At 39.4% G+C, this 24,951-nt stretch overlaps 1 protein-coding gene across 1 annotated transcript; it reads left to right on the forward strand.

The window, feature by feature from the left end:
- Positions 1 to 457: 457 nt before the first annotated feature.
- LOC308371238 (sodium- and chloride-dependent GABA transporter 2-like) lies at positions 458 to 22,315 on the forward strand (the record flags this gene model as incomplete). Its single annotated transcript, XM_080846084.1, has 14 exons — positions 458 to 653; positions 1,693 to 1,827; positions 4,642 to 4,782; positions 12,271 to 12,358; positions 12,588 to 12,720; positions 13,108 to 13,242; positions 13,749 to 13,852; positions 14,170 to 14,294; positions 14,469 to 14,581; positions 16,643 to 16,783; positions 20,957 to 21,059; positions 21,192 to 21,292; positions 21,441 to 21,611; positions 22,181 to 22,315. 14 exons carry the CDS (start codon positions 458 to 460, stop codon positions 22,313 to 22,315), a joined length of 1,821 nt encoding a protein of 606 aa, XP_080702210.1.
- Between the last annotated feature and the right edge of the window lie 2,636 nt (positions 22,316 to 24,951).

Below are 24,951 nucleotides of genomic sequence, written 5' to 3' on the forward strand. Positions count from 1 at the left end.
TTCTATGCTGTCAGGATTTCATGTTCCCCATGTTTTGTCTTTGGGTTCCCATGGTCCCATGTCTCCGTATCCTTAAAGTGACATTATAGAGGTTTTGTCTAGCAGGCTAAATAGCTAACAGCTTACTTAGAACACATTGGAAAGTAGCCTGACTTATATCTTTTATATTTTTATAATGATCTTGGTGCCACTGAATGGAATTCAGTGTATCTTCTGTGTTGGCCCAGTGTCCTACTCTACTGCAGAAACATATAACAATGTATATTGATGTGGCAGTAATGTAGCTGATATCCCCACATCAAACAGTGGTAGCTGTTTGAAGGCCATTAGTGAACACAGCTCTTTAGATGATCAACCATTTAGACAGCTGCAACTACTTTTCAATCTGTTTATTAGAAGTACCTCAAAATGTATTTAATCTGACAATAACATTAGCTTTGAATTTTTGTGCAGGACCATGGAAAAGCAGCTTGAGCCTAAAATGAAGTGCAAATTGATGTGCCAGGATGGAAGCATAGCCCAGCCTGCTCCTAGCAAACCTGAGAGGGACCAGTGGTCCAACAAAATGGAATTTCTCCTAGCAGTGGCTGGCCAGATCATTGGCTTGGGTAATGTGTGGAGGTTTCCATACCTATGTTACAAGAACGGAGGAGGTAAGAGAAAAGATTAATTTACTTGGCATCTTGGTTTCTAGAGCATGACTTGGCATATTGGTTTTTATAGCATGACTATTATTGAAATATTGCAATATAAGGATGAAAAGCTAAATCATGAGTAAAGCCTGGTCCTAAATATTATTTCTTTTTCATTTTTAAACCCATTAAAAATTAGAGCAATCTCACATAATCCAAATCCAGAACCTAACCTTGAATGAAAGCAAACATGTATTCTTCAACATGCTTTGTCAATGTTGTATATCACATAGGACAGATCAGTGTTTATTACATACTACTTGACTTTACGCAGGGTTCTGTATCTAGGGTCAAACTGCATCAGAATGTGGCTTAATAATTCATAGTAGTCATTACAGATACTATATGCAATTTGACAGTTATAAGTGGCTATATCAGACACACGGATGTGTGTGTTATGTAAGGGATAACGGTCGACGAGCTGTGCAGTTCTACAAAGTTAATGCGGGGCAAAGAACTCCACGACGCGCAGCGAAGTCCATTAACTTTGTAGACCTGCACAGCTCGGAGGCCGTTATCCCGCTTATCTCCCGTTTACAACATCCAAAAATGTTTTTATTATTATTATTTAGAATTTCCTTTATCTGTAGGAAACTTAATATGCATAATAACCTGATGAATTCTTGATTTGAAGCCTAGTGCTCCCGTTAGAGAAAGTAGTGCCTGGAACAGGCTGTTTAAAAAAAAAAAAAACTGTTACGTTGGTTGTCAATAGTAACCATTCAAGAGCATTGATATGGAACGGCGATTTAACTTTTCTACTGGGACTACGTCCAAGGTGTGCATCTATACAAACTTATTGTACACCCCATTAGCCAATCAGAAAACAGTATTTCGTTCCAGAGGGAGATAAAGCATTAGTGGCATACTGGTATTATGACAATAGGCTTTAAATCTAAAAGATTTACATGATTAGGTTCCAGTGTGCTTTTGTGATCACGTATCTGATGAAAAGAGCTGCTCTGTCAAGTTTGGGTGTTTACCTTGTGCCCCCCCTAAGGGGTTTTCTTGATTCCGTACGTGCTGTTCCTGTTTACCTGTGGCATCCCACTCTTTCTGTTGGAGACCTCTCTTGGGCAGTACACAAGCGAGGGATCAGTCACTTGCTGGAGAAGGATATGCCCCCTCTTTGAAGGTAAGTATTAACCTCTCACCCTTTTGCTTGTAACCATCACTAGAGGCTTTTTTCCCTTGCCTGAGTAGCTGTAGAAGTAATGATGGGATGCAGTCATTGCTGTTAAACTGAGCAGGAACGAACCAGATTTTATTCAATGCCCAATCCCCTCCCCATGCAACATATTAAGTTGGACAGGACATATTACGAAAATGTAACTTTTTCTACATAGATTTGGGTATCTGACATGCCTACCATACCAACACAAAAATACTGAAAAAAGACAACCTTGCCAGGTTCTTATGGGCTTGCTATGTCAAGATATGATGAAGAGAGCCTTTGAGATTTGATTCCTACTGTGACGTCCCAAGATGCTCCACCCTCTCTTCAAGCAGATGTGGGAAGAGGAAAACATCCCATGCGAATGGAATGAGGGCTATCTTGTGAAGATGCCAAATAAAGGGGATCTGAGCAACTGTGGAAATTATAGGGGGATCATGCTACTCTCCATCCCAGGAAAGGTCTTCTACAGGATCTTACTGGACAGGATGAAGGATGTGATTGACCCCCAGCTAAGAGACCAGCAGGCTGGCTTCCGCAAAGACAGATCGTGTACTGACCAGATTGCTACACTGCGCATCATCCTGGAACGGTCACTCGAGTGGAATTCACCGCTATTCATCCACTTCATCGACTACGGGAAGGCCTTCGATAGTGTGGACAGGGAGACCCCCTGGAAGCTTCTCAGGCACTACGGAGTGCCAGAGAAATTAACTAACATCATCAGAAACACCTATGAGGGAATGACCTGCAGAGTGATCCACGAGGGACAACCCACCGGTGCTTTCTCTGTACAAACTGGAGTGAGACAGGGGTGCCTACTATCGCCATTCTTGTTCCTGCTGGCAATGGATTGGGTAACGAAGCAATCCACAGCAGAAAAGAAAAACGGCATACAGTTGACAATGTGGGCGCAGCTCGATGACCTGGACTTTGCAGATGACTTGGCCCTTCTCTCTCATACCCAGCAGCAGATGCAGGAAAAGACCAGCACCGTCGCAACCAACTCTGCTCGCCTCGGTCTCAACATCCAAAGAGGGAAGAGCAAAGTCATGAGGGTCAACTCTGCCAACTCTGCACCCATCATGCTGGAAGGCGAAGCTCTGGAGGAGATTGAGGAGTTCACCTACCTTGGCAGCATTGTCAACAAGCAGGGTGGAACAGATTCAGATGTAAGAGTCAGGATTGGCAAGGCCAGAGTTGCGTACCTCCAACTAAAAAACATCTGGAGCGCAAAAGACCTGGCCATCACAACAAAGATCAAGATCTTTAACAGCAATGTGAAGTCAGTCCTACTCTACGGTGCTGAGACATGGAGGACTACAGTGAAAACAACAAAGAAAATCCAGTCATTCATGAATACCTGTCTGCGACGAATCCTCCAGATCCAATGGCCTAACACCATCAGCAACAAAGAACTGTGGGAACGCACCAGCCAAAAGCCAGCGGACGAAGAGATCCTCTAACAACGTTGGAGATGGATAGGCCATACTCTCCGTAAACCAGCCACAAACACCACAAGACAGTCCCTCAAGTGGAATCCCCTAGGGAAAAGAAAGAGAGATCGGCCGCGAAACACCTGGCGTAGAGACTTGGAGGCAGACGCCAAGAAAATGGGCTACACTTGGGGACAGCTTGAGATGTTGGCTCAGGACCGGGATGCATGGAGAACTCTTGTTTGCGGCCTAAGCCCCAGAAGGGGTAGCAGGCGATGATGATGATGATGTGCCGTCCCAAGGGTTGCTAATTTATTATTAGACCGCCCCAGAGCCATGTAGGGAGTCTCTCTACATGGCCTTGGACTGCCCCCCATACCACCCAATCCAGCTCCATTTTGTTCTTGCAAGGATATGCTAGCTAGCTCCATGAAGCGAACTCGCTACTGTAACTGCTCATGGAAGTTCAAATAAGTCAATCTATTTACTAATTAGTCTATTAAGACAATTGTTCGTTAAAAAGTGGATATAGAATCTAGAATAAAAATGGAGGATCTTTGTGAAAAAATTAAACCATGATAAATCATGTCAAATTTTCTGCCTTTAATATGAAATTTCTCTATCACTCTATACAAAAACATTCAAATATTTCAGGGCAAAATAAAAATGTAAAAAAATATATTTTAGCATTCAGATTAAGCCAATCACATGAAAAGTCAGAGTAAAGTACACTTAACAACTGATGTTCAGCTGTTCCTGTAGGATGTTCCTGATAGCTTCTTGGTTCGATCCTACTATGGTCCACAAAGAGATTACAAAGCACGAATGGGATCTCATTGTCCAAAGGTACTGATCAGGGGAGGGCCACAAAATAATTTCTGTGGCATTAGATAAACACACTAAAATTAGACAAAATTATGGCACAACAGTGACTGATGGCAGAACATTGTCCCTCAAAATTACTGAGAAGACAAAGAGAAAATTGAGTTGGATAAAGTTATGACAAAGAATGGCCTCGCAAACAGAAGATCAACATTTTGAATTGACCAAGCCAGAGTCCTGAATCAAATTAAAAATATGTGGGTTGACCTAAAGAGGGGTGTGAGCAGAAGATTTCTTCACAACATTTTTTTGTGAAGAGTTTGTAAAATATTGTCAAGTCAAAAGGGGTCGAGAGTCTTACCCATACAGGCTGGAGTCTGGTATTTGGAGCTACTGGTGATTCCATCCACCTTGAAAGCAGCCCCAAAGTATGACAAGAAATCTGGGACTTTGGACCTGTATGTTTCTTTCCTGTTGATTTTTTAGTACTCATACATCAAAATATCTTCCTTAACAGGTCTGGGCTATGGAAGTCAGATTGTGATTTTGTATTCCAGCATCTATGAAATCATAATTTTGGCTTGGGCGTTCTTCTATCTCTTCTCTTCCTTCAATTCCGAGTTGCCCTGGGCAAACTGTCGAAACGCATGGAACACAGGTATTTATGTATTTCATTGTAATGACTTGTAATACCGTGTGACAGTCCAAATAACTAACTCATTCATCAACTCGGTATTTGCATTATGCTTTGCATTAGAGATAGAGAGCAAGATATAACGGTTTATATGCTTTATCTAGGGGCACAGTTGTAGTTGGAGAACCTCAGCTCATGGGGGGGGGGGCATCTGCTTGGAGCAGGTCAGATAGAGAGGTAGAGGTAGAAAAATATTTTATATATTTTAGTTTGCATTAAATGTTAAACTGTTCAAAATGAAACGGCACAAAATTCCACACAGTATTTTAATTCCCAATCTCCATGTTTAAGCACATCAAAGAAAATCAGATAACGGGTTGTTTTTTCGTTTTCCGTTTTCTATTATCAAAAGGAAAAAGGGTTGTTTACCGTTTTCACCTGTTCTCACCTTTTCCCAATGATCACCCTGTATGTTTGCTTGATTTGTTTAACCTGTGTCTTGTTGTCTAGTCCACCCTTTGGTATTTAAGTCCAGTCTGTCTTGTGTTTTTTGTGGGTTCGTCAGTTTTGTACGGGTAGAGATTCGGTCTTGTCTAGCTGTGTGCTTTAGCGTGTTCTTTTTTTTTTACCGTTCTTCTGTATTTTAATGCGTGTTACCCTGCCTGTGTTGGACTCTTTAGTTAGAGTCTTCTGTGGTTCTGTGCTTTGGTATTTTTGGCCTTGCCGGTTTTTGGACTCTTAAGGGTGTCTTCTGTGTTTTGGGATTTTATCGGTTTGTGTATGTTTTTGCCTTTTTGATCTTCTGTGCGTTTAACCTTTTTGGAATAAATCCTGAGTTTCCCTGCATCGGGTCTGCATATGGGTCCCTTCCTGCAAATACCCGACATGATTTGGTTTTGTAGTATTTTTTTATGAAAAACATTACATGTGATCTGCTCTCCGATGGAAACGAAACCACTAGGGGCGTAGGTTTTCACTTTCCCTCGATATGGTTAAATATTCAGCTGCCAAAGTGTCACATAATTTAGACTTGAACTATGCTCTTTTTAACGTGAGATCTCTCTCTAGTAAGTGTTTTATTTTAAACGATTTAATTTCCTCAATAGTTTGGCTTTCCTGTTTTTAACTGAGACTTTAATTTATTTTAACGGAATTGCATTTGTATTGTTGTTGTAATGAAATGTGCTTTTGTGTGTGTGTATGTATATACAGTGGTTAAAGTGGGATTTGGTAGGTGGGGGTACTCTATTTTCCGGTGTGGTGGCGGCGGCGGGGGGGTATTTGGTGGATCTGGCGGCGGCCGTAGCGGGGGGTATTTGGTGGATCTGGTGGCGGCGGCGTTGAAATCACCCATTCCTAGTTTTTTAATCACAGTGATATAGGGAGGTCTAACCAAAGACCTAAACCAGGGATGGATCATGAGCCTTTGGGCCCCTATTTGGTTCCATGAGAAAATTTTGAATTTGGTAAATATGATTTCCTGTATTCTGGTGCATTTTGGGGATGGCCAGCTGGAAATGAACAATTAGTGCTGAAATCTGTTCTGCATCAGGCCAAATCTTAGTCATTCTTACACAGTAATCACAGCGCAAATTACACAGTGCCTACTTAGTTCCATGGCCTGGACTGTCCACTCACACAGCCATTAATAAACAACACTGCAGACTTCAGTTATTAAATTAAAAATATTTTACTGTTAAATGAATTATCAAAACATGACATAGCAACAATGCTTGGTAGACTTCTTAGACTATCAATTGCTTGATTTTAAAAGAAAATCTAAAAAGAATGACTGTTTAGGCACCATTTCCAGACAAATTCTTACCATTGGAAATAATCAGTTATTTTTCGTTTACACCCTCTCTTATTTCGATCCTCCTCCATCTTTAAGAAGGAAATTATGAAGACATAACATTACCAACGTGTTTTCCAATTAGGAAACAAGTACCGGTACTCACATTTTTTTGTCTTTCTGACAAGCTGAACTGACAGGAAGGTTAACTGTTTTTTTTTTTCGCGCAAAGCGTGTTTGTCAGAGGGATGAACAAGGCGGGGCTAGGGGATGATATTACGTTTTGATTTGATCGAGAGATCTTTGGTGTGGACTGGCCTTAACATTACATTTTTTTTTTTTTTTTAAGAATCTATTTATTTATTAATTTATCTGAGGTGCCGGTACTGAGTACCGGAGCGTTCCGGCCCACTTTAACCCCTGTGTATATATATACAGCCGCGGAAAAAATTAAGAGACCACTTCAAAATTATCAGTTTCTCTGGTTTTACTATTTATTGGTATGTGTTAAAGTAAAATGTACATTTTAGTTTTATTCTATAACCTACTGGCAACATTCCTACCAAATTTCAAATAAAAATATTGTCATTTAGATCATTTATTTGCAGAAAAATGACAATTGGTCAAAATAGCAAAAAAGATGCAGTGTCTTCAGATCTCGAATAATGCAAAGAAAACAAGCTCATATTCATTTTTAAACTACACAATACTAATGCTTTAACTTAGGAAGAGTTCAGAAATCAATATTTGGTGGAATAACCTTGATTTAAAATCACAACTTTCATGTGTCCTGGCATGCTCTCCACCAGTCTTTCACATTGCCGTTGGGTGACTTTATGCTACTCCTGGCGCAAGAATTCAAGCAGCTCGGCTTCTTTTCATGGCTTGTGACCATCCATCTTCCTCTTGATCACATTTCAGAGTTTTTTTTATGGGATTCAGGTCTCGAAATTGGGCTGGCCATGACAGGGTCCTGATCTGGTGATACTCCATCCACACCTTTACTAGCCTGGCTGTGTGGCATGGAGCATTGCCCTGCTGGAAAAAACACTTCTCAGAGTTGGGGAACATTGTCAGAGCAAAAGGAAGCAAGTTTTTCTTCCGGGACAACGTTGTACTTTGCCTGGCTGAGGTTTGTAAAAGACCATAAGGATTGAACCAAAGCCGACTGGAGGGTCTCCTAGTTCGTCTTCTCTGATGAGTCCAATTTCACAGTAGGTGCAAGACTCTGTGGCTTGTAGGCCTCTCCAGGTCTCCGTCTAACCATCAGACGACCATGTGTTGGGCAAAGCTGAAAATTGGACATTTGAATATATATATACAAAAGTCTGAATATATATACAAAAGTCTGAATATATATACAAAACTCTGAATATATATACAAAAGTCTGAATATATATACAAAACTCTGAATATATATACAAAAGACTGGATATATATATACAAAAGTCTGAATATATATACAAAACTCTGAATATATATACAAAAGTCTGAATATATATACAAAACTCTGAATATATATATACAAAAGTCTGAATATATATACAAAACTCTGAATATATATACAAAACTCTGAATATATATACAAAACGAAGTCTGAATATATATACAAAACGAAGTCTGAATATATATACAAAACGAAGTCTGAATATATATACAAAACTCTGAAGCGCTCAATCCGTCTTTGTCCGCCATATTGGATTGAGCGTTTCCTATTAAATCAATGGTACCAAAATGTTTATAATTACGTATTTTCTGCTTCATGAAAAACAGTTTTTCTGTTATATTGTTCACTTTTGACATTGATTTCTCACTAGAAATGCAATAATAACACGTTTATTTTACACCGTTTGACTTCACCAAGGATATTTTTAGAGGCAATTTCTCCATTCACTTGACTGGGGTCTTGTCAAAACCTTCGTACTTCCTTGTTTTCTGCTTCATGAAATACTGTTTTTCTGTTATATGGCTAAAATTGATTAAACATTGATTTCTCGCTAAAAATGCAATAATAATAACACGTTCATTTTGCATCGTTTGACTTAACGAAGGACATTTTTACGTTTAAATGGGATAGCCTACATCGTATCCTCTCGTCACATGATCAAATAGGGACTTGACATTGGACAAAAAATGATTACCCAGAAATCCTCATTGCATATACCAATGAAAATAAGACATTATTAATTGAATTGAATAGGTTTTTTTTTAATAGTTTCCATAGTTTATGTAGGATAAGCATATAATTGTGTTATAGATTGCTACTGACCATTTCCCTTCTACAAAATAATACCCACCATGACCTAGATAGGTTGGCCATTCCAAGGGTATAAATACCATAAGGTACTTCAACATGTAACAGTTAGCCATTTATCGCGGGTGTATATACAGAAAATTGTCTAACCTTACATACTCGCAGACATAGCATTTTGTGAAGCACCCGACGAGGCAAAATCCCGGACGATTTGGGAATCCCTGCCGGACGCATTTTTTAGGTCTCAAAAAGAGGACATGTCCGAAAAAGAGCACGTCTGGTCACCCTACCATATGAACAGAAAAACAGTATTTCATGAAGCAGAAAACAAGGAATTACGAAGGTTTTGACAAGACCCCAGTCAAATCAATGGGGAACCTGCCTCTAAAAATATCCTTCGTGAAGTCAAACGGTGTAAAATAAACGTGTTATTATTGCATTTCTAGTGAGAAATCAATGTCAAAATTGAACAATATAACAGAAAAACAGAGTTTCATGAAGCAGAAAATACGTAATCACAAACATTTTGGTACCATTGATTTAATAGGAAGCGCTCAATCCAATATGGCGGACAAAGACGGATTGAGCGCTTCAGAGTTCAGAGTTTTGTATATATATTCAGACTTCGTTATGTATATATATTCAGACTTTGTTTTGTATATATATATACAGACTTCGTTTTGTATATATATTCAGACTTTTGTATATATATTCAGAGTTTTGTATATATATTCAGACTTTTGTATATATATTCAGACTTTTGTATATATATATTCAGAGTTTTGTATATATATTCAGACCTTTGTATATATATTCAGACTTCTGTATATATATTCAGAGTTTTGTATATATATTCAGACTTTTGTATATACTGTATATATCCAGACTTTTGTAAATATATTCAGAGTTTTGTATATATATTCAGACTTTTGTATATATATTCAGAGTTTTGTATATATATTCAGACTTTTGTATATATATTCAGACTTTTGTATATATATATTCAAATGTTAATTTCCTGAACGGCATGCCATAATATATATATATATATATATATATATACAGCCGCGGAAAAAATTAAGAGACCACTTCAAAATTATCGGTTTCTCTGGTTTTACTATTTATTGGTATGTGTTAAAGTAAAATGTACATTTTAGTTTTATTCTATAACCTACTGGCAACATTCCTACCAAATTTCAAATAAAAATATTGTCATTTAGATCATTTATTTGCAGAAAAATGACAATTGGTCAAAATAGCAAAAATGATGCAGTGTCTTCAGATCTCGAATAATGCAAAGAAAACAAGCTCATATTCATTTTTAAACTACACAATACTAATGCTTACACTTAGGAAGAGTTCAGAAATCAATATTTGGTGGAATAACCTTGATTTAAAATCACAACTTTCATGTGTCTTGGCATGCTCTCCACCAGTCTTTCACATTGCTGTTGGGTGACTTTATGCTACTCCTGGCGCAAGAATTCAAGCAGCTCGGCTTCTTTTCATGGCTTGTGACCATCTATTTTCCTCTTAATCACATTTCAGAGTTTTTTTTATGGCATTCAGGTCTCGAAATTGGGCTGGCCATGACAGGGTCCTGATCTGGTGGTACTCCATCCACACCTTTACTGGCCTGGCTGTGTGGCATGGAGCATTGCCCTGCTGGAAAAAACACTTCTCAGAGTTGGGGAACATTGTCAGAGCAAAAGGAAGCAAGTTTTTCTTCCGGGACAACGTTGTACTTTGCCTGGCTGAGGTTTGTAAAAGACCATAAGGATTGAAAAAGCGGACTGGAGGTTCTTCTAAGTTCGTCTTCTCTGATGAGTCCGATTTCACAGTAGGTGCAAGACTCTCTGGCTTGTAGGCCTCTCCAAGTCTCCGTCTAACCATCAGACGACCATGTGTTGGGCAAAGCTGAAAATTGGACTCATCAGAGAAGACGAACTAGAAGACCCTCCAGTCCGCTTTTTTCAATCCTTATGGTCTTTTACAAACCTCAGCCAGGCAAATTACAACGTTGTCCCGGAAGAAAAACTTGCTTCCTTTAGCTCTGACAATGTTCCCCAACTCTGAGAAATGTTTTTTCCAGCAGGGCAATGCTCCATGCCACACAGCCAGGCCAGTAAAGGTGTGGATGGAGTACCACCAGATCAGGACCCTGTCATGGCCAGCCCAATTTCGAGACCTGAATCCCATAAAAAACCTCTGAAATGTGATCAAGAGGAAGATGGATGGTCACAAGCCATGAAAAGAAGCCGAGCTGCTTGAATTCTTGCGCCAGGAGTAGCATAAAGTCACCCAACGGCAATGTGAAAGACTGGTGGAGAGCATGCCAAGACACATGAAAGTTGTGATTTTAAATCAAGGTTATTCCACCAAATATTGATTTCTGAACTCTTCCTTAGTGTAAGCATTAGTATTGTGTAGTTTAAAAATGAATATGAGCTTGCTTTCTTTGCATTATTCGAGATCTGAAGACACTGCATCTTTTTTGCTATTTTGACCAATTGTCATTTTTCTGCAAATAAATGATCTAAATGACAATATTTTTATTTGAAATTTGGTAGGAATGTTGCCAGTAGGTTATAGAATAAAACAAAAATGTACATTTTACTTTAACACATACCAATAAATAGTAAAACCAGAGAAACTGATAATTTTGAAGTGGTCTCTTAATTTTTTCCGCGGCTGTATATATGTGCGTGTTATAATTAATTCTTTTTAATTACTATTACTCATGCTATCCAATAAACCTTGGGATTTTTGTGGGCCTTATTCTTAGATCTTTTTGGGTCCAAACTGTTACAAAGGACAATTAACGATCAAAATCGGTCCGGTATTTAGTCAGAACACTAAAACCAGCAACTGCAAACTGCTTTACAATGGAATCAAATGAGCCAAGCCAGCACGTCTAAGTAAACCGCTTGTTTTCCCCACAGTTATTATAAGGGTCACACAGCATGGAAAGGATCCCTACAGAGATACAGTTGTGTCTGATTACCTCAGTAACTGTAAAGGAACTGGAACAAAAGGTCTGTTTATACAGTCAGTGTTTTAGCTTTCTTTTCTTCCGTTCCATATACACATAGCACCCCATTCCGTGCCTGTAGTGGATTGGCCTAGGCCTACCGTGTGGAGCTGGAGAGGGCATCCAAAGGAGAGTGCCTCCATTCGATAATCGACTACAGGCACTGAGGGGGGTGTTACGCTAGAAATTGGAAGATCGAGACAGGACTCAATACAACTCAATACTGGACCAATTTCAAATGATAATTATCATTAGTAAAAGTTTGGACCCAAAAAGATCTAAAAATAGGGCCCAGGTTGAAAAATCCTTTTGGAAAGGGAGCTTTAAAGGGAGACATAAGAAAATATCCCCCCAACCCCAAGGACCTGATCCTTTTTATGATGTGCTATGTTTCCTCAATGAAGGGTCATTCTTGCATATTTTATGTTGCAACAGAGAACTGTATGGAATTTGACAAAGCCAGAGGCCTACCCAATTGGACAGTTTATGAAAATGCAACATCACCAGTGAAGGAGTTTTGGGAGTGAGTAACACTGTCATTAGAGACTGACATTTGTTATTTTGAAATGAACAGCAAATGCTTTGACTTTGAAAGAAAGCTAAAAGGTGTTCATACCATTATTTAGAATTATAAGAAATTGCTGTAATATTAACTTCAACAAAGCATCTTCATTATCATTATGACTATACATGAATATCAGAATTACTTGACCTGTAATAGTGTCTTAACTGAAATTTCATTCATTTTCCAGGAGAAGGGTTCTGAATATCACAGACAGTGTATATGAACTGGGAAATATAAGATGGGAGTTAGCCCTGTGTCTTCTTCTGTCATGGATCGTCTGCTACTTCTGTGTATGGAAAGGAGTGAAGTCCACTGGCAAGGTGAATGGTAGAAAGATTCCGTTTTACTCAGGCAAACATATACAGTATATACAGTATGTTTGCATTGCATTCACAAAAGACCTTAATTCGTAATTATCACTGTGCCAATGTGACGTCACTACACTGTATGTGCTCTGACTGCCATACCAACGAGCCTGGCTCTTTGGTGTTGCGGTGAGTGTGCATGTTTGGCACCCTGTAGACCCAGGTTCGGGTCTGGGTGGGGTGACTACGTGAGAGATACACAAGATACTTAGTCATTACTTTGAGATTGAGGGCATAATAAGTTCTGTTCTATACATGCAGTGTTTTACCAAGCGTTTCTGTGTAGTGGGTAAAATGCAAGCATGTTAGCGGATGTATGCTTATTTTTGTCTCCTGTCTCAGGTGGTGTACTTCACAGCTACCTTCCCCTATGTGATGCTGCTGGTGCTGCTGGTCCGGGGGCTCACTCTGCCTGGAGCAGCTGATGGCATCAAGTTCTACCTCTACCCTGATCCAGCACGCCTGGCTGACCCACAGGTACTGAGTGTGAGGTCTGGTCCCTTTACGTCCCCATCTCATGGAGGAGGCATGGACCTACATTGGTGTCTTCATATTCTGTTTAAGAGAACAAAAGCGGTTCATGGAGTACAGTCACTTGTACTAAGGCCCTTAGCCCTCAGAGTTGATCATGCTTGAACTGCAAGACCCAAACTGATTAGCAAACCATCACTGCATTTCTTGAAATGGATTCCACATTTTTGGGGAATTAAGACAAGCACACCTTGCTGATTCTGAGAATGGTGTTGAGGACTAATTTATCAAAGGGTATATTCACAATCCACATGTTACATTGACCGATTTATCAGAGGGTGTATTCACAATCAATGTGTTACATTGACTGATTTATCAGAGGGTGTATTCACAATCAATGTGTTTCATTGACTTATTTACACTTTGAGGTGGAATTTTATTCGCTGATATATCTTAGTAATTTGCTTTTGCTGGTCATCTTTTCCCTCTCACTCTTAACCCCTCATTTCTAGGTGTGGATGGATGCTGGCACCCAGATTTTCTACTCTTATTCAATTTCCAACGGATGTCTGACTGCTCTGGCCAGTTACAATAAGTACAACAATAACTGTTACAAGTAGGTGTACAACCACCACAGGTCTATGACATCATTGTTATGTTAAAACAAACTGAGACAAAGGATAGTCATTGGCTCCAATTTGAAGGCTGTGATAAGTATTGTTCTGTTACCATCTGTGTTTATTTAAACATTTGTTCAGTTAAATTCATATGCTATCTTAATTTGCATGCACTTCTGAGTTCTTTAAGCTAAATATTGTAGGTAATTGTAATGGGGTTTTCTGAAATATTGCAGTCTGCTAAAAACAGCAACACTGAAATGTTAAGCTTAATGTCAAAGAAGGCAATGACAACAGACAATTTTCTGTTTTCTAGAGATTGTATTTACCTTTGCCTGTTAAACAGCGTGACCAGTTTTGTGGCCGGTCTTGCCATTTTCTCTGTATTGGGGTTCATGGCCTATGAGCAAAATATTGATATCTCAATGGTAGCAGAATCAGGTAATATTACAAAGGGTATTATTATCATAAATTAAAATTGATTAAATATGTGCGCCGTCAGGGAATATATGGTTGTGGTTGGGAAGAGGTCTTTGGTATCCAGCTATGTAATTATATAACAGTTCAGCTTGCTTTGTTATTTAATTTATATATTGTTTCTGTATTCCTTGTTAGGTCCGGGCTTGGCTTTCATTGCCTATCCTCAAGCAGTTTCCATGATACCTTTTCCTCAACTTTGGGCTGTATGTTTCTTCATCATGATCATTTTGCTAGGGCTGGACACTGAGGTAAGTGCATTCTAAGTCATAGAAAATTGGGATACCTTTTTGAGACTTTCTGTCAGGGCTCCTCAGGGATGGGACCTGAGTTGCTGGATTTGAGATCCAGCGTTTAGCCTACTGAGGCAGTGAGGACCCAATTGCGGGCTGGTGTTGAAACTTTACTTTCTTTATTTTCAAAAACAAAGATTATTCCAAACAGGTGATCCAACGCACAGAAGATAAATGGTAACTCCAAAACGCAACAAATCAAGAACAGGGCAAAAGGCAATAAACTAACCACTAAGAACTAATGTGCTTGAGAGCACTACAACTTAATGTGCTTTAGAGCACTACAAACTATAGTGCGTGAGAGCACTTCTAGCAACCAAAGACAATCTAACAACCCAATAAAAAGCAGGGAAACTAGACAGGTATTTAAAGGTGAGGGCACACAATTAGTTACAGGTAAGAGCACACAATGGGAAACAGGTGCAGGCACATGACGGGAAACAAGTGAGGGCACATAATGGGAAACAGGTGAGAACAAGCAATTGGAATCAGTTGAGTGAACATAACAGGAAACAGGTGAGGCAAACAAAGAAAACAAAGACACATGTTAACACAGAAAACACTAAGGGCCTGATTTACTAACAGGATTGCGCCCATTTCTGGCATAAAATAGCGGTCGTAAACATAAAACGGTATTTACTAAGGGGGCGCAGCGCATATTAACGCTTTGAGGGTGTGTACCTGCAAACAGGTGGGATGGTTCGGAAACGTGGGTGGTAACGTAGGCGTGAAGCGCTATTTAATGGGAGGAGTGCGCCTAATGATGATCTGCGTGGTATTTACTAAACTGCCCGGCGAGCGCACATCTCTGATTTGCAGGCTAATTCTCCGCCTCATAAAAGCACGTCTTAACCAGGAAGCGCATTTCCACTGAGTCTGAAAACGTTGATATGGCAGCAGCAAGGCAAAGACATAGACAGAGAGAGCGAACAGAAATATTTTTTTCAACTCGTATAATTCATATATTCATATATATGAAATTAAACTTTCCGCACGTAATTGGAGAAATTGATCGCACCCACATGCAAACAGTCCCACCTTCAATGCGCGAACACGTTTACCGATACAGAAAGCACACATATTCAATGAATGTCCAGGTCATATGTGATGCCAACATGACCATTACTTACGTGGTAGTGGTCTGTCCATGACCTGTTTTATCTTCCGGAATAGTGCCATCTATCCATGATTGGGCAACGGTGATTTTGGAGAGGCCTGTCTACTTGGTAAATGTATTTGTTTCAGTGGGGAAATATTGTAGTGAACCCATGTCCCTTGTAGAACGTATTAATCTCGCCATGTACACATATATATTGTTATAATAGACAGTTTATGCATTAATGCCACCAATAGCATATTATTTATAATCGTGTTCTTTTAAACATCTCGCTGTAGGTGATGGCGGGCAAAACAACAATATAACCCATTGAATCAGGTTCAGTGATTGAGCGAACTTGAACCAATATATCTATCTCGCTATCTATTCGCTGAACCTTAGTTTTTTCTTCCTCGAATCTCCATGGTGGCAGTAACTTGCTGGCAAGTTCTCCAGTCTTTTAACGGTGCGCTAAATAATGATTGCCCAGCGCGTATCTGGCTTGATAAATATCACGGAAAATGCGGGGAATCACCGTGCGTTAATGTGTGCCTGGCAAAGGCGCAGATTAAGATGCGTTCGCAAATCAATCTTAGTAAATCAGGCTCTTTAAAGGGCGGAGTAAGCACAGTTTGCCCAGTGCAGATCTGGCTTGATAAATACCACGGAAAATGCGCAAAAAAAAGCTGAAGCGGAAAATGCGCAAAAACACTGTGCGTTAATATGCGAACGCAGATTAAGCAGCGCTCGCATATTAGTAAATCAGGCCCTGTGTCTGTAAAAATGTCCTTTTGGCCACCAGATGCCGCCATTGCCACGATCGTGACACTTTTAATAAGCCAGCTTTTTTATGTTTTAAGGAGTTTGAGGCTGTTGCTTTCAGAGGTGAGGCCTAAACAATAAATAATCTCTTCTCCATTCAGTTTGTAGGCCTGGAGGCTTTGATGACCGCCATCACAGATATGTTCCCCAACTTCTTCCACACCGGCAAACACAGACGCAAGCTCCTCCTGCTTATGATCAGTATAGCAAGCTTCTTCATTGGCTTAGTGATGGTCACTGAGGTAAGAGGTTATCATCAATCTCCTTGATTTAGGTACAAGATTGATTGGTCCTGTCAATATCATTCATGTTGCTGTAGCTTCAGTGAGCAGACCAACACCAACTGCACCTTTTAGAGGAAGAATTGTCCACTTTGGATAGACACACAGGTTCATCAATGTACAGTGGAACCCCCCTATCCGCTGATTCGGTAACCACGGTTTCAATTATCCACTTTTAACCGTGGCCTGAAAATGATAAGTAGGAAAATAACATAAATGAACTAGGGCTGGGCAATGATAAAAAAAAAAAAATCGCGATTAAAAGTGATGGTCACTGAGGTAAGAGGTTATCATCAATCTCCTTGATTTAGGTACAAGATTGATTGGTAAGATGGCCGCCATGTGCGGACGTTCGACTCCGTTGGCCGGCAACGCGGACGGGAAGAGACAGCAAGCATTTATATCTATGGTTTATCTGTTTCCGGTTTTGCAGCAGACTCTTACAAAACAATAGCCTTTGAGCAAAAAAATGAAACCTGCGTTAACGCGCGATAAAATAATTGTCGGCATTAAATAATTGATGAATTAACGCGATAAAAATGCGTTAACTTGCCCAGCCCTAAAATTAACAGAATTCCACGCAACTCTCAGCTTTTCTGTACTTTTTGTCTTTAAGCGTATCTCATTTCCGCATCTCATGTCTGTCCTTGATTCTTCCATCCTTCCATTCTGTCCTTTTTTCCCCTCCACATTTTTATCAAAGGGAGGGGATAGGTTATAAAGAAAAGAAATAAGGGAAAAAGACAAAATGTTGTGTACCAGATATCCAGATATCCTTATTCAAGACATCCACGGTAAAGCCATGCTTACGCCTCAAGCATCGTCCTAGAAATGTCATATTCCTGTTCATTCGAGAGAGAGAGAGAGAGAGACCACATTCACATAATAATTATGACAGTATTGTTTTATTTTGTTATTAGTTATTGTTGCTGATGTCTTATTGTATGTAATTTATAAACAAAACTATATTAAAGGTATGCATGTACCCACAGATATGTGGGCAGATATGTGGGCCTTAGTTTACATTAATTTAAGGAAAAACAACAGAACTTCGTCACAATAGCTGTAGCTGTCTGTTTAGTGTGTAAGCTCAAAGAAGTCTGGTGTTTGTACACAGTCCTGTCTCTATAAATGGGAAACAACACAGTGGCTTGAGCCGAGCCATAAACAATTCCAGTCGTATCAGACCACGGATGACTGTAAGAGTGGCACATTATGCCTATATATTTCTAAATTAGCAAGAAAGCAGGAGGAAACCTGTATTATAGGTTAATGAAATTAATCTATCTCGAATATCCTCGTAGTTCACATGTATCCTGGCTTGCTTAAAAAAAAAAAAAATCTTTAACCCCTTGAAAGACTCAATGGTGGGAAAAGGAATTTGAAATTGTCTGAATTGAATTAAATGCTCAGTAAGTAGTAAACACATATCATCCAAGATTTAAATACACATTAATGACATTTCTTGTTATTTCTATATACGTATTGTGGTCTAACTAGACTAAGTCAGAAGAGGAAATGCACAAAATAACTCCTGTCCTGTCTGCTACGGAATGCGGAAAACATAAACATAGCTCGTAACCTTCCATATCTTATGCATTCCCCATTTGTGAAGGCTACTTATCACTGCTGCTCTTGAGTTTTACACATCAGTTTTTAGGATATCCCATATCATTAGTATACTTACACACAGTCACCAGTAGCCACGGACTGCACAAATACCTTCTGTCCACTCTCTCCCAGTGATCTAATGCTCCACTCAACAGGCTTTCACTCACCTGTTCGGTTCTGCTAGGATTCTGGATGCTCAGTTTGTTCCCAGACTAATTCCGAGATTTAAAAAAAAAAATATATCGTCGAAGATCATAGTAACCAGAGATTAACCTAATATGCCATCGCAGTAGCCTAATAGCTTAAGATTCTTCTTTCACATCAGCACACAGTATGTCGCCTATGCTTTTGGGGAAAGGAGTGAAAAAAGCCTACTACGAAAACCCGGATTTCCATTCAAAAATTCTAATTTCCATAGAAAATATAGCTGACCTCTTCTGCTTCTCTAAGTCGCACCTCAGCAAGTGCCAGAATGTCTGCTAAAACATTAAACATTTCAGCAAAGATGTCAATTTCAATACCTAACTTTGATGTTGGAAATGTTTTCCATTAAACAAGAACATGAATACACCAGAATGTAGGCCTACGTGAGAGGGTCTGTATCGATCTCAATAAAAATAATGTTAGATTATTAATAATAATATTATTAGTAAGTGAGCAAAATGCTTTCTTTTTTACAGGCTCAAAATCAAAGGCTACCCTGATTACCGAATAGCTGTCAGTTCAAAGGGGTGCTTCAACCAAACCTCTCACTGATTAACTTCGACATGGGGCTGCCCACCTAGTGCCTTTGACCAGACCTTTCCTGCTCACTTTACCGCTTTTGCAACAGTGCACAAGTGCTGCCGTTTCTGCCAGCCTATGCATTTATGATGACACATATCCCCAAGGGCTTCTATGGCATTTACTGAGCTACCAGAACAGCATTACAGAGACATGGCAGTCATACAGGTTTCTACAGACTTCTCAAGAGCCATACACTTTCATCAATCAGCGGTTCAGAGGAACTCAAAATACCGATTTGTGTTAAGACCACTGAAACACAGTTTTTGGGTTCTGACACAAATATACATATCACTACACATTCACTAGGACAAGTTTTACAATGAAGACATACCCTTGCAAATTCTGAGATTTAGCAATTACTCCAGTAGCAGCCCATAGGTTGAGTTGACTTTTCTCAACGGTTTCTGGCTAATTTGACCATGAGGAACAAAGCTAGGGTGCTGTCATTTACTGTAACCCGAGCGACTATCGAGATTTTGCCACGCCCTTTTAGCGCACGTCCAGCGCATCTGTATCTCAGCTTCTAAAGGTCGTGGACACTTGAATTTGGTCTCAAATGACCGGAATAGGCATGTTTACATGTGCATTATGAAGGTTTCTAAGATCTAAAACCTTTACTTTTCGAGATATTCAAGACATTGAAGATTTTAAGCTTTTTGCGGCCCACGCGAATATCTCCCCCCAAAAATCTTGGATATCTCGAAAGGTAAAGGTTTTAGAAACCTTCATAGTGCCTACGTAAATGCGTATCACGGTCATTTCAAGTGTGTATGACCTTCAGAAGCTGAGATACTGACGAGCACCCGTGCTAAAAGGGCGTGGCAAAATCTCAATGTTCGCTCGGGTGACAGTACTTTTTGCGCCCCATGCGAATTAAAAAATAAATATTTTTTTCTTGAATATCTCGAAAAGTATCGGATTAAAATCATTGGAGTTTCCTTAACCGATCAGCAACGTTTGGTAAGCATTCGGTCTCAGTCTCTCCATTACTAACGGGGCCATCTGGTAGATTAAACTCTTCCCAAAGCCAGTTGGGAGAAGAGCTACGACGTCCTTTCCAATCATAAAACTTACAAGACAATCCTCTTGTTCTCCTTTTAATTTTCTGATGTTCTCGAGAGTTGAGACAATGCTGGTAAACTACAAACTCCGCTGGACTACATGCACCTCGGCAAGGCGAGTTTTGCGTCACAGCTCTGAACTGTTAGCTGACTGGTGCGGTTGTAGGGTGAAGCCTGGAAACGATGTTAGGCGGGGCTGGGCCAGACTACGTATGAGCTTGAAATCAAATCAGGCGGAAATACGTAGGCTGGTGTCACCAGGCTAAAATTAGCCAGCAACCATTGAGAAAAGTCATGCCGCTCGTACTTCATACTCAACCTATGGGCTGCTCAGGAGTAAATAGCCCTTTTCCCACTGTGAATGCTGATTTATACTGTATGTGTTTGGCGACTACTGAGCTTGCTGTGCAGAGTGCAGTGGTATGAACCCAATTTAAAGGCACAATGAAAGTACACTTGATGGAGTTTAAGACATTGTTTAGGCCAAGTGTATAATGGAAGAATTGTGCATGTAAAATAATCTAGAGTGCCACTGTTGTTGACTGTCAATGGTAGTTAGCACTTGATCTAATTTTTCACATAACCGGAGAAAAAAAGAGAACCGACTAGGCCACCCAAACACAGAAGATCCAGCACAGGTAGTGTCATCTTATATTGGTTTGTCTTTTTTTCTCAGGGTGGGCTGTATATCTTTCAACTTTTTGATTACTATGCCTGCAGTGGGATGACTCTGCTCCTGTTTGCCATCTTCCAGTCCGTATGTATTGGATGGGTCTATGGTAAGAGATAAACTGTGGACTGGGGTTGTTTAGTGTTAATACTCCCTGCTCTTTATACTGTTCTAGTCCCCCCTAATATATGCTTCCTGCTTCCATCAAAGCACACTTGCTTCACTTTCTGTTTCCCTTCAGGTGCTGACCATCTGTATGACAACATAGAGGATATGATTGGGTATCGGCCTTTGCCCCTTATTAAGTATTGTTGGAAATATATCACACCTGTGGTCTGCTCTGTGAGTTATTCTCGTATGGTGTTCAATCACTCTTCCTTTGTTGTCCAGTGGTTTCTACACTTCGAGGCAGAATAGTAATACATGCTGTTTTTGGAGACAGTTGCGATATGATACATTAATGTCAAATAAATTCCCTTTCCCTTTTTAGGCTACATTTGTATTCTTCCTCATCAAATACAGCCCTTTGAAGTTCAACAACAACACTGAATACCCTTGGTGGGGTTATGCCATTGGTTGGTGGTTCACCCTCTCATCTACTTTACTGGTCCCCCTTTGGATGATATATGCAATTATTTCTACACCTGGAAGTCTTCGACAGGTATGATTAATTAAAAATGCACAATATTACTGACCAGATTGAACACCGATAAATAATGCACAGTAGTATTAAACTCACTCACAGTGCTTCTATCCTTTGTGTAGTGGAGATTTCTGTAACCTCCCCCTATCATCCAGATATTATTTAAACGATCTCTAAACAGTGTGATCTTTGTGATTTTTACCTAAAAGGTTCTACCCTTTTCGTAATTGTATTGTATTGTATTGTATACTCTTGTATTGTCATTGAAGCAGCAGTAAGGAGTTTTGGTTTAAAATAGTGAGCTCACTACCAACAACAGGCCAGTTTGCACTGATAAAAGTCAACAGGCCAGTTGGCTCTGATAACAGCTTGCTGACAAGCTAACTGGTGTCTTTGGCAATATAGTTATCAATGTCATTGGGAAAGATGTTCTTCTGTCAAAGAACACTATATACCATCAAAATGATAAGTTGCCTATTACATAAAACATACCTAAAAAAAAGTGACAAAATGTTGCATAGTGTTGCTTTAATGTCCTCACCTTACCTGTTGTTGACCGTATAACATTTCCTTTCTGCATTCTTCAGAGGCTTCGGGCACTGTGCACTCCAGCCTTGGACCTTCCTGAGAACTTGACCCGAAAGAACCCTGAGTGTGGGCTCCCATCCCAGAAAACAGAGACAGCAGTCTGGAACAAGTTCAGAGACACTGGCCCTCTCTAGATATATCTTGGAAAGTGCCCTTCTGTTCACACTAGGCTCTAGTAGATCAGTAACAATGTAAGCGATTTTCGCATTGATCACCTGTAGTTGGCTGCTGAACACAACTGAAATAGGGTATGCTCTCTTTTGGACCTTGTCTTCAAACTATGAAGTTAAGCATCTATGTGTTCAATAACTGCAGTGGGCGATTTTTGAAATTTCTCTCTTGAATATTTTATTTTTTCAACTTCCGGTCTTAATGAAACAAAAGCCACTGGTTAATTTTCCAGATAGGATGGTTCATATTGACATCTCAATCATCTTTTTAAATCCGTTTTGGTCATCCATTTTATATAGATGACCAGAAATAAGCCACAGTTTATACAAACAATGGCAGAACATATTACGCTCTGCTAAGAGCTGTTCCTCATCAAAGTCTTTAGACCAGATGCCAGATTTTTTTATGTTTGTGTGTGTGTGTGTGTGTGTGGTTAGAACAGCACTTAGATGGTTAATGTCATCATAGCTTTAACTATGAGTTTAACAGGTAATATTTTTAAATATGTCATTACAAAGACAGATATTGCGCATTATAATGTTTTATAACAAATGAAATACTTCGGTGAACACTCAAAAATGTATTGGTCCTCTTATGTAGGGTGAAATATGACATAGCTTCTAAAAAAAATGTTTTTTAGCACACACGAATCATGGAATGTGCCGACACATGACCAGATATCTCTCCTGGAACTCTAGAAGTCCGTGCCTTAGGTTTATAAGACTAAAATCTGAATATTTTGTACTGAATATTTTGTTTATTTTTCTTCCTTCTACATAGGTCAGTAAGGGTGCGGGCATTATTGTTGATGATGTATAAAAGCGGTAAAATTAGATATATATCTTTGTTATCACATTCATAACCATCCGGTTTATTTTGTGATTTGCAAAAAAATTCAATAAATGTGAAAAGAATTTGCTGAAAGTCATGATTCATTCAACTTATTGCTGTTATACATCAATATTAATTAGATGTTTAACATAACATAATACAACAATATCTGTGACATAATTCTCTTTTTTCTGTATATATACACACGTTTCCAAACCACATTATGTACTGGATTTGTGCCTGGTTCATTTTGCCTATATGACATCGATATGAAGCATTGGGACCATGTTATATGGATTTTGTATATACCCCACTGTGTACATATTTAAAATACATCTTTCATCTTATTGTCTTGGAGCAAAATAGCTGAGATGGTGTGGAGATAACAGTGCTTGGCAGATGTCTGTATACTTGTTTCTTGATGAAAATGCTGTTCCCTCTGGGGAATTGAATGTCAGATTGTATGAATGTTCTTATCCTGTACACTTTCACAGGGCTTCCCCACCTTCTCTTTACTTTATTATCCCATAATCATAAATTAACTAGCTGTATATGTCACAAATACCTGAGAGATATTCTCAAGGATCCATGCATCAGTGTAAGTACCATGTCTTTAGCCAAATATAGGGTAAGGGTTTGCCAAGGACAGTTATGTATTTCTCTGCACAACCATGCACAGTGGCACAGCAAATCAGAATAATATTTTGTCCACTCACTTTGTAGAGTCATGATGATCAATGGAAATAAAAAACTGTGTAAATTCCAATAGGATATGTTGTCATGTTCCATCTGTGGCATCAGTTATTAATTCACTATTGATGTAGTTTTCTAATGATTGTCAGTTATCCACACTGGATGAGTATAATGTTAGTTACACTCCAGGCCTCTCAGAGCCATCAAAGTAGGTTGGAGGAGGACAGTTTAATAGTGCTTTAGGTGCTGTATAACCAACATACTGTGGAACAGTGAAGATAGTATGGATTCAGCTTTTCTGAAACTCATTTGATCTGCAGTCCATTTGCAGCAAGTGGATAAGAGTGTTGTGCCACCATTGCTGTGACTACATTTCCTGATGGCTCTCATTACATATTTTACCCACTCCCCACTGAAGGCGCTCTAGAAGTTTGACTGACCTAACAGATACCCACTTAAAGCGCTCTAGAAAACTCCACAGAGAAGTGCTAAGCATGATGTGGGTGAACAGGTGGCTTTTGACATTCCTTTACTTTTACTAAATGTTATTTATGTAGGACAGATTGCCCTGCTTTGTCTGGTTTAAACGATAGCATGATGGATGTGAAGGAGGTGGAGATTTAGCAGTGACATAACTCACCAAGTGTGGACCGCATGTTGGCCTTGCCACATCAGTTCTGTAGCCTTGACTTGTGAGCCTTCCCTACTTTCCCTTTATCCACTCGGATCCCAACTATTTAAAACGACACAGAGGTCAGGGGGCAAGGATGGCCACAAAACTGCAAGATGCCAAATATTTTTTTTTATCCATGTCACTTTCTTTTAAGATGTATAAGCAGTCCCACTAAACATCAAAACTAAATTATGTGTTGATGCACCTATTGTGGATAGATTTTAATTGTCCCCCATATTTAGGTTAAAATAAAACCTATTTTAAAGTGGGAAATAAATTAAAAAAAGATCATGTATGATTTTCTAGTATCTGTGTGCATTCCAATGCTTTAGGCCCATGTAACTCTTGAACATGATACATAGTTAGGAGCTCACACCAACAAATACAGTTTAATCAAAAATA

The sequence above is a fragment of the Sprattus sprattus genome (genome assembly GCF_963457725.1).
Source record: "Sprattus sprattus genome assembly, chromosome: 10".
Taxonomy (NCBI): Eukaryota; Metazoa; Chordata; class Actinopteri; order Clupeiformes; family Clupeidae; genus Sprattus; species Sprattus sprattus.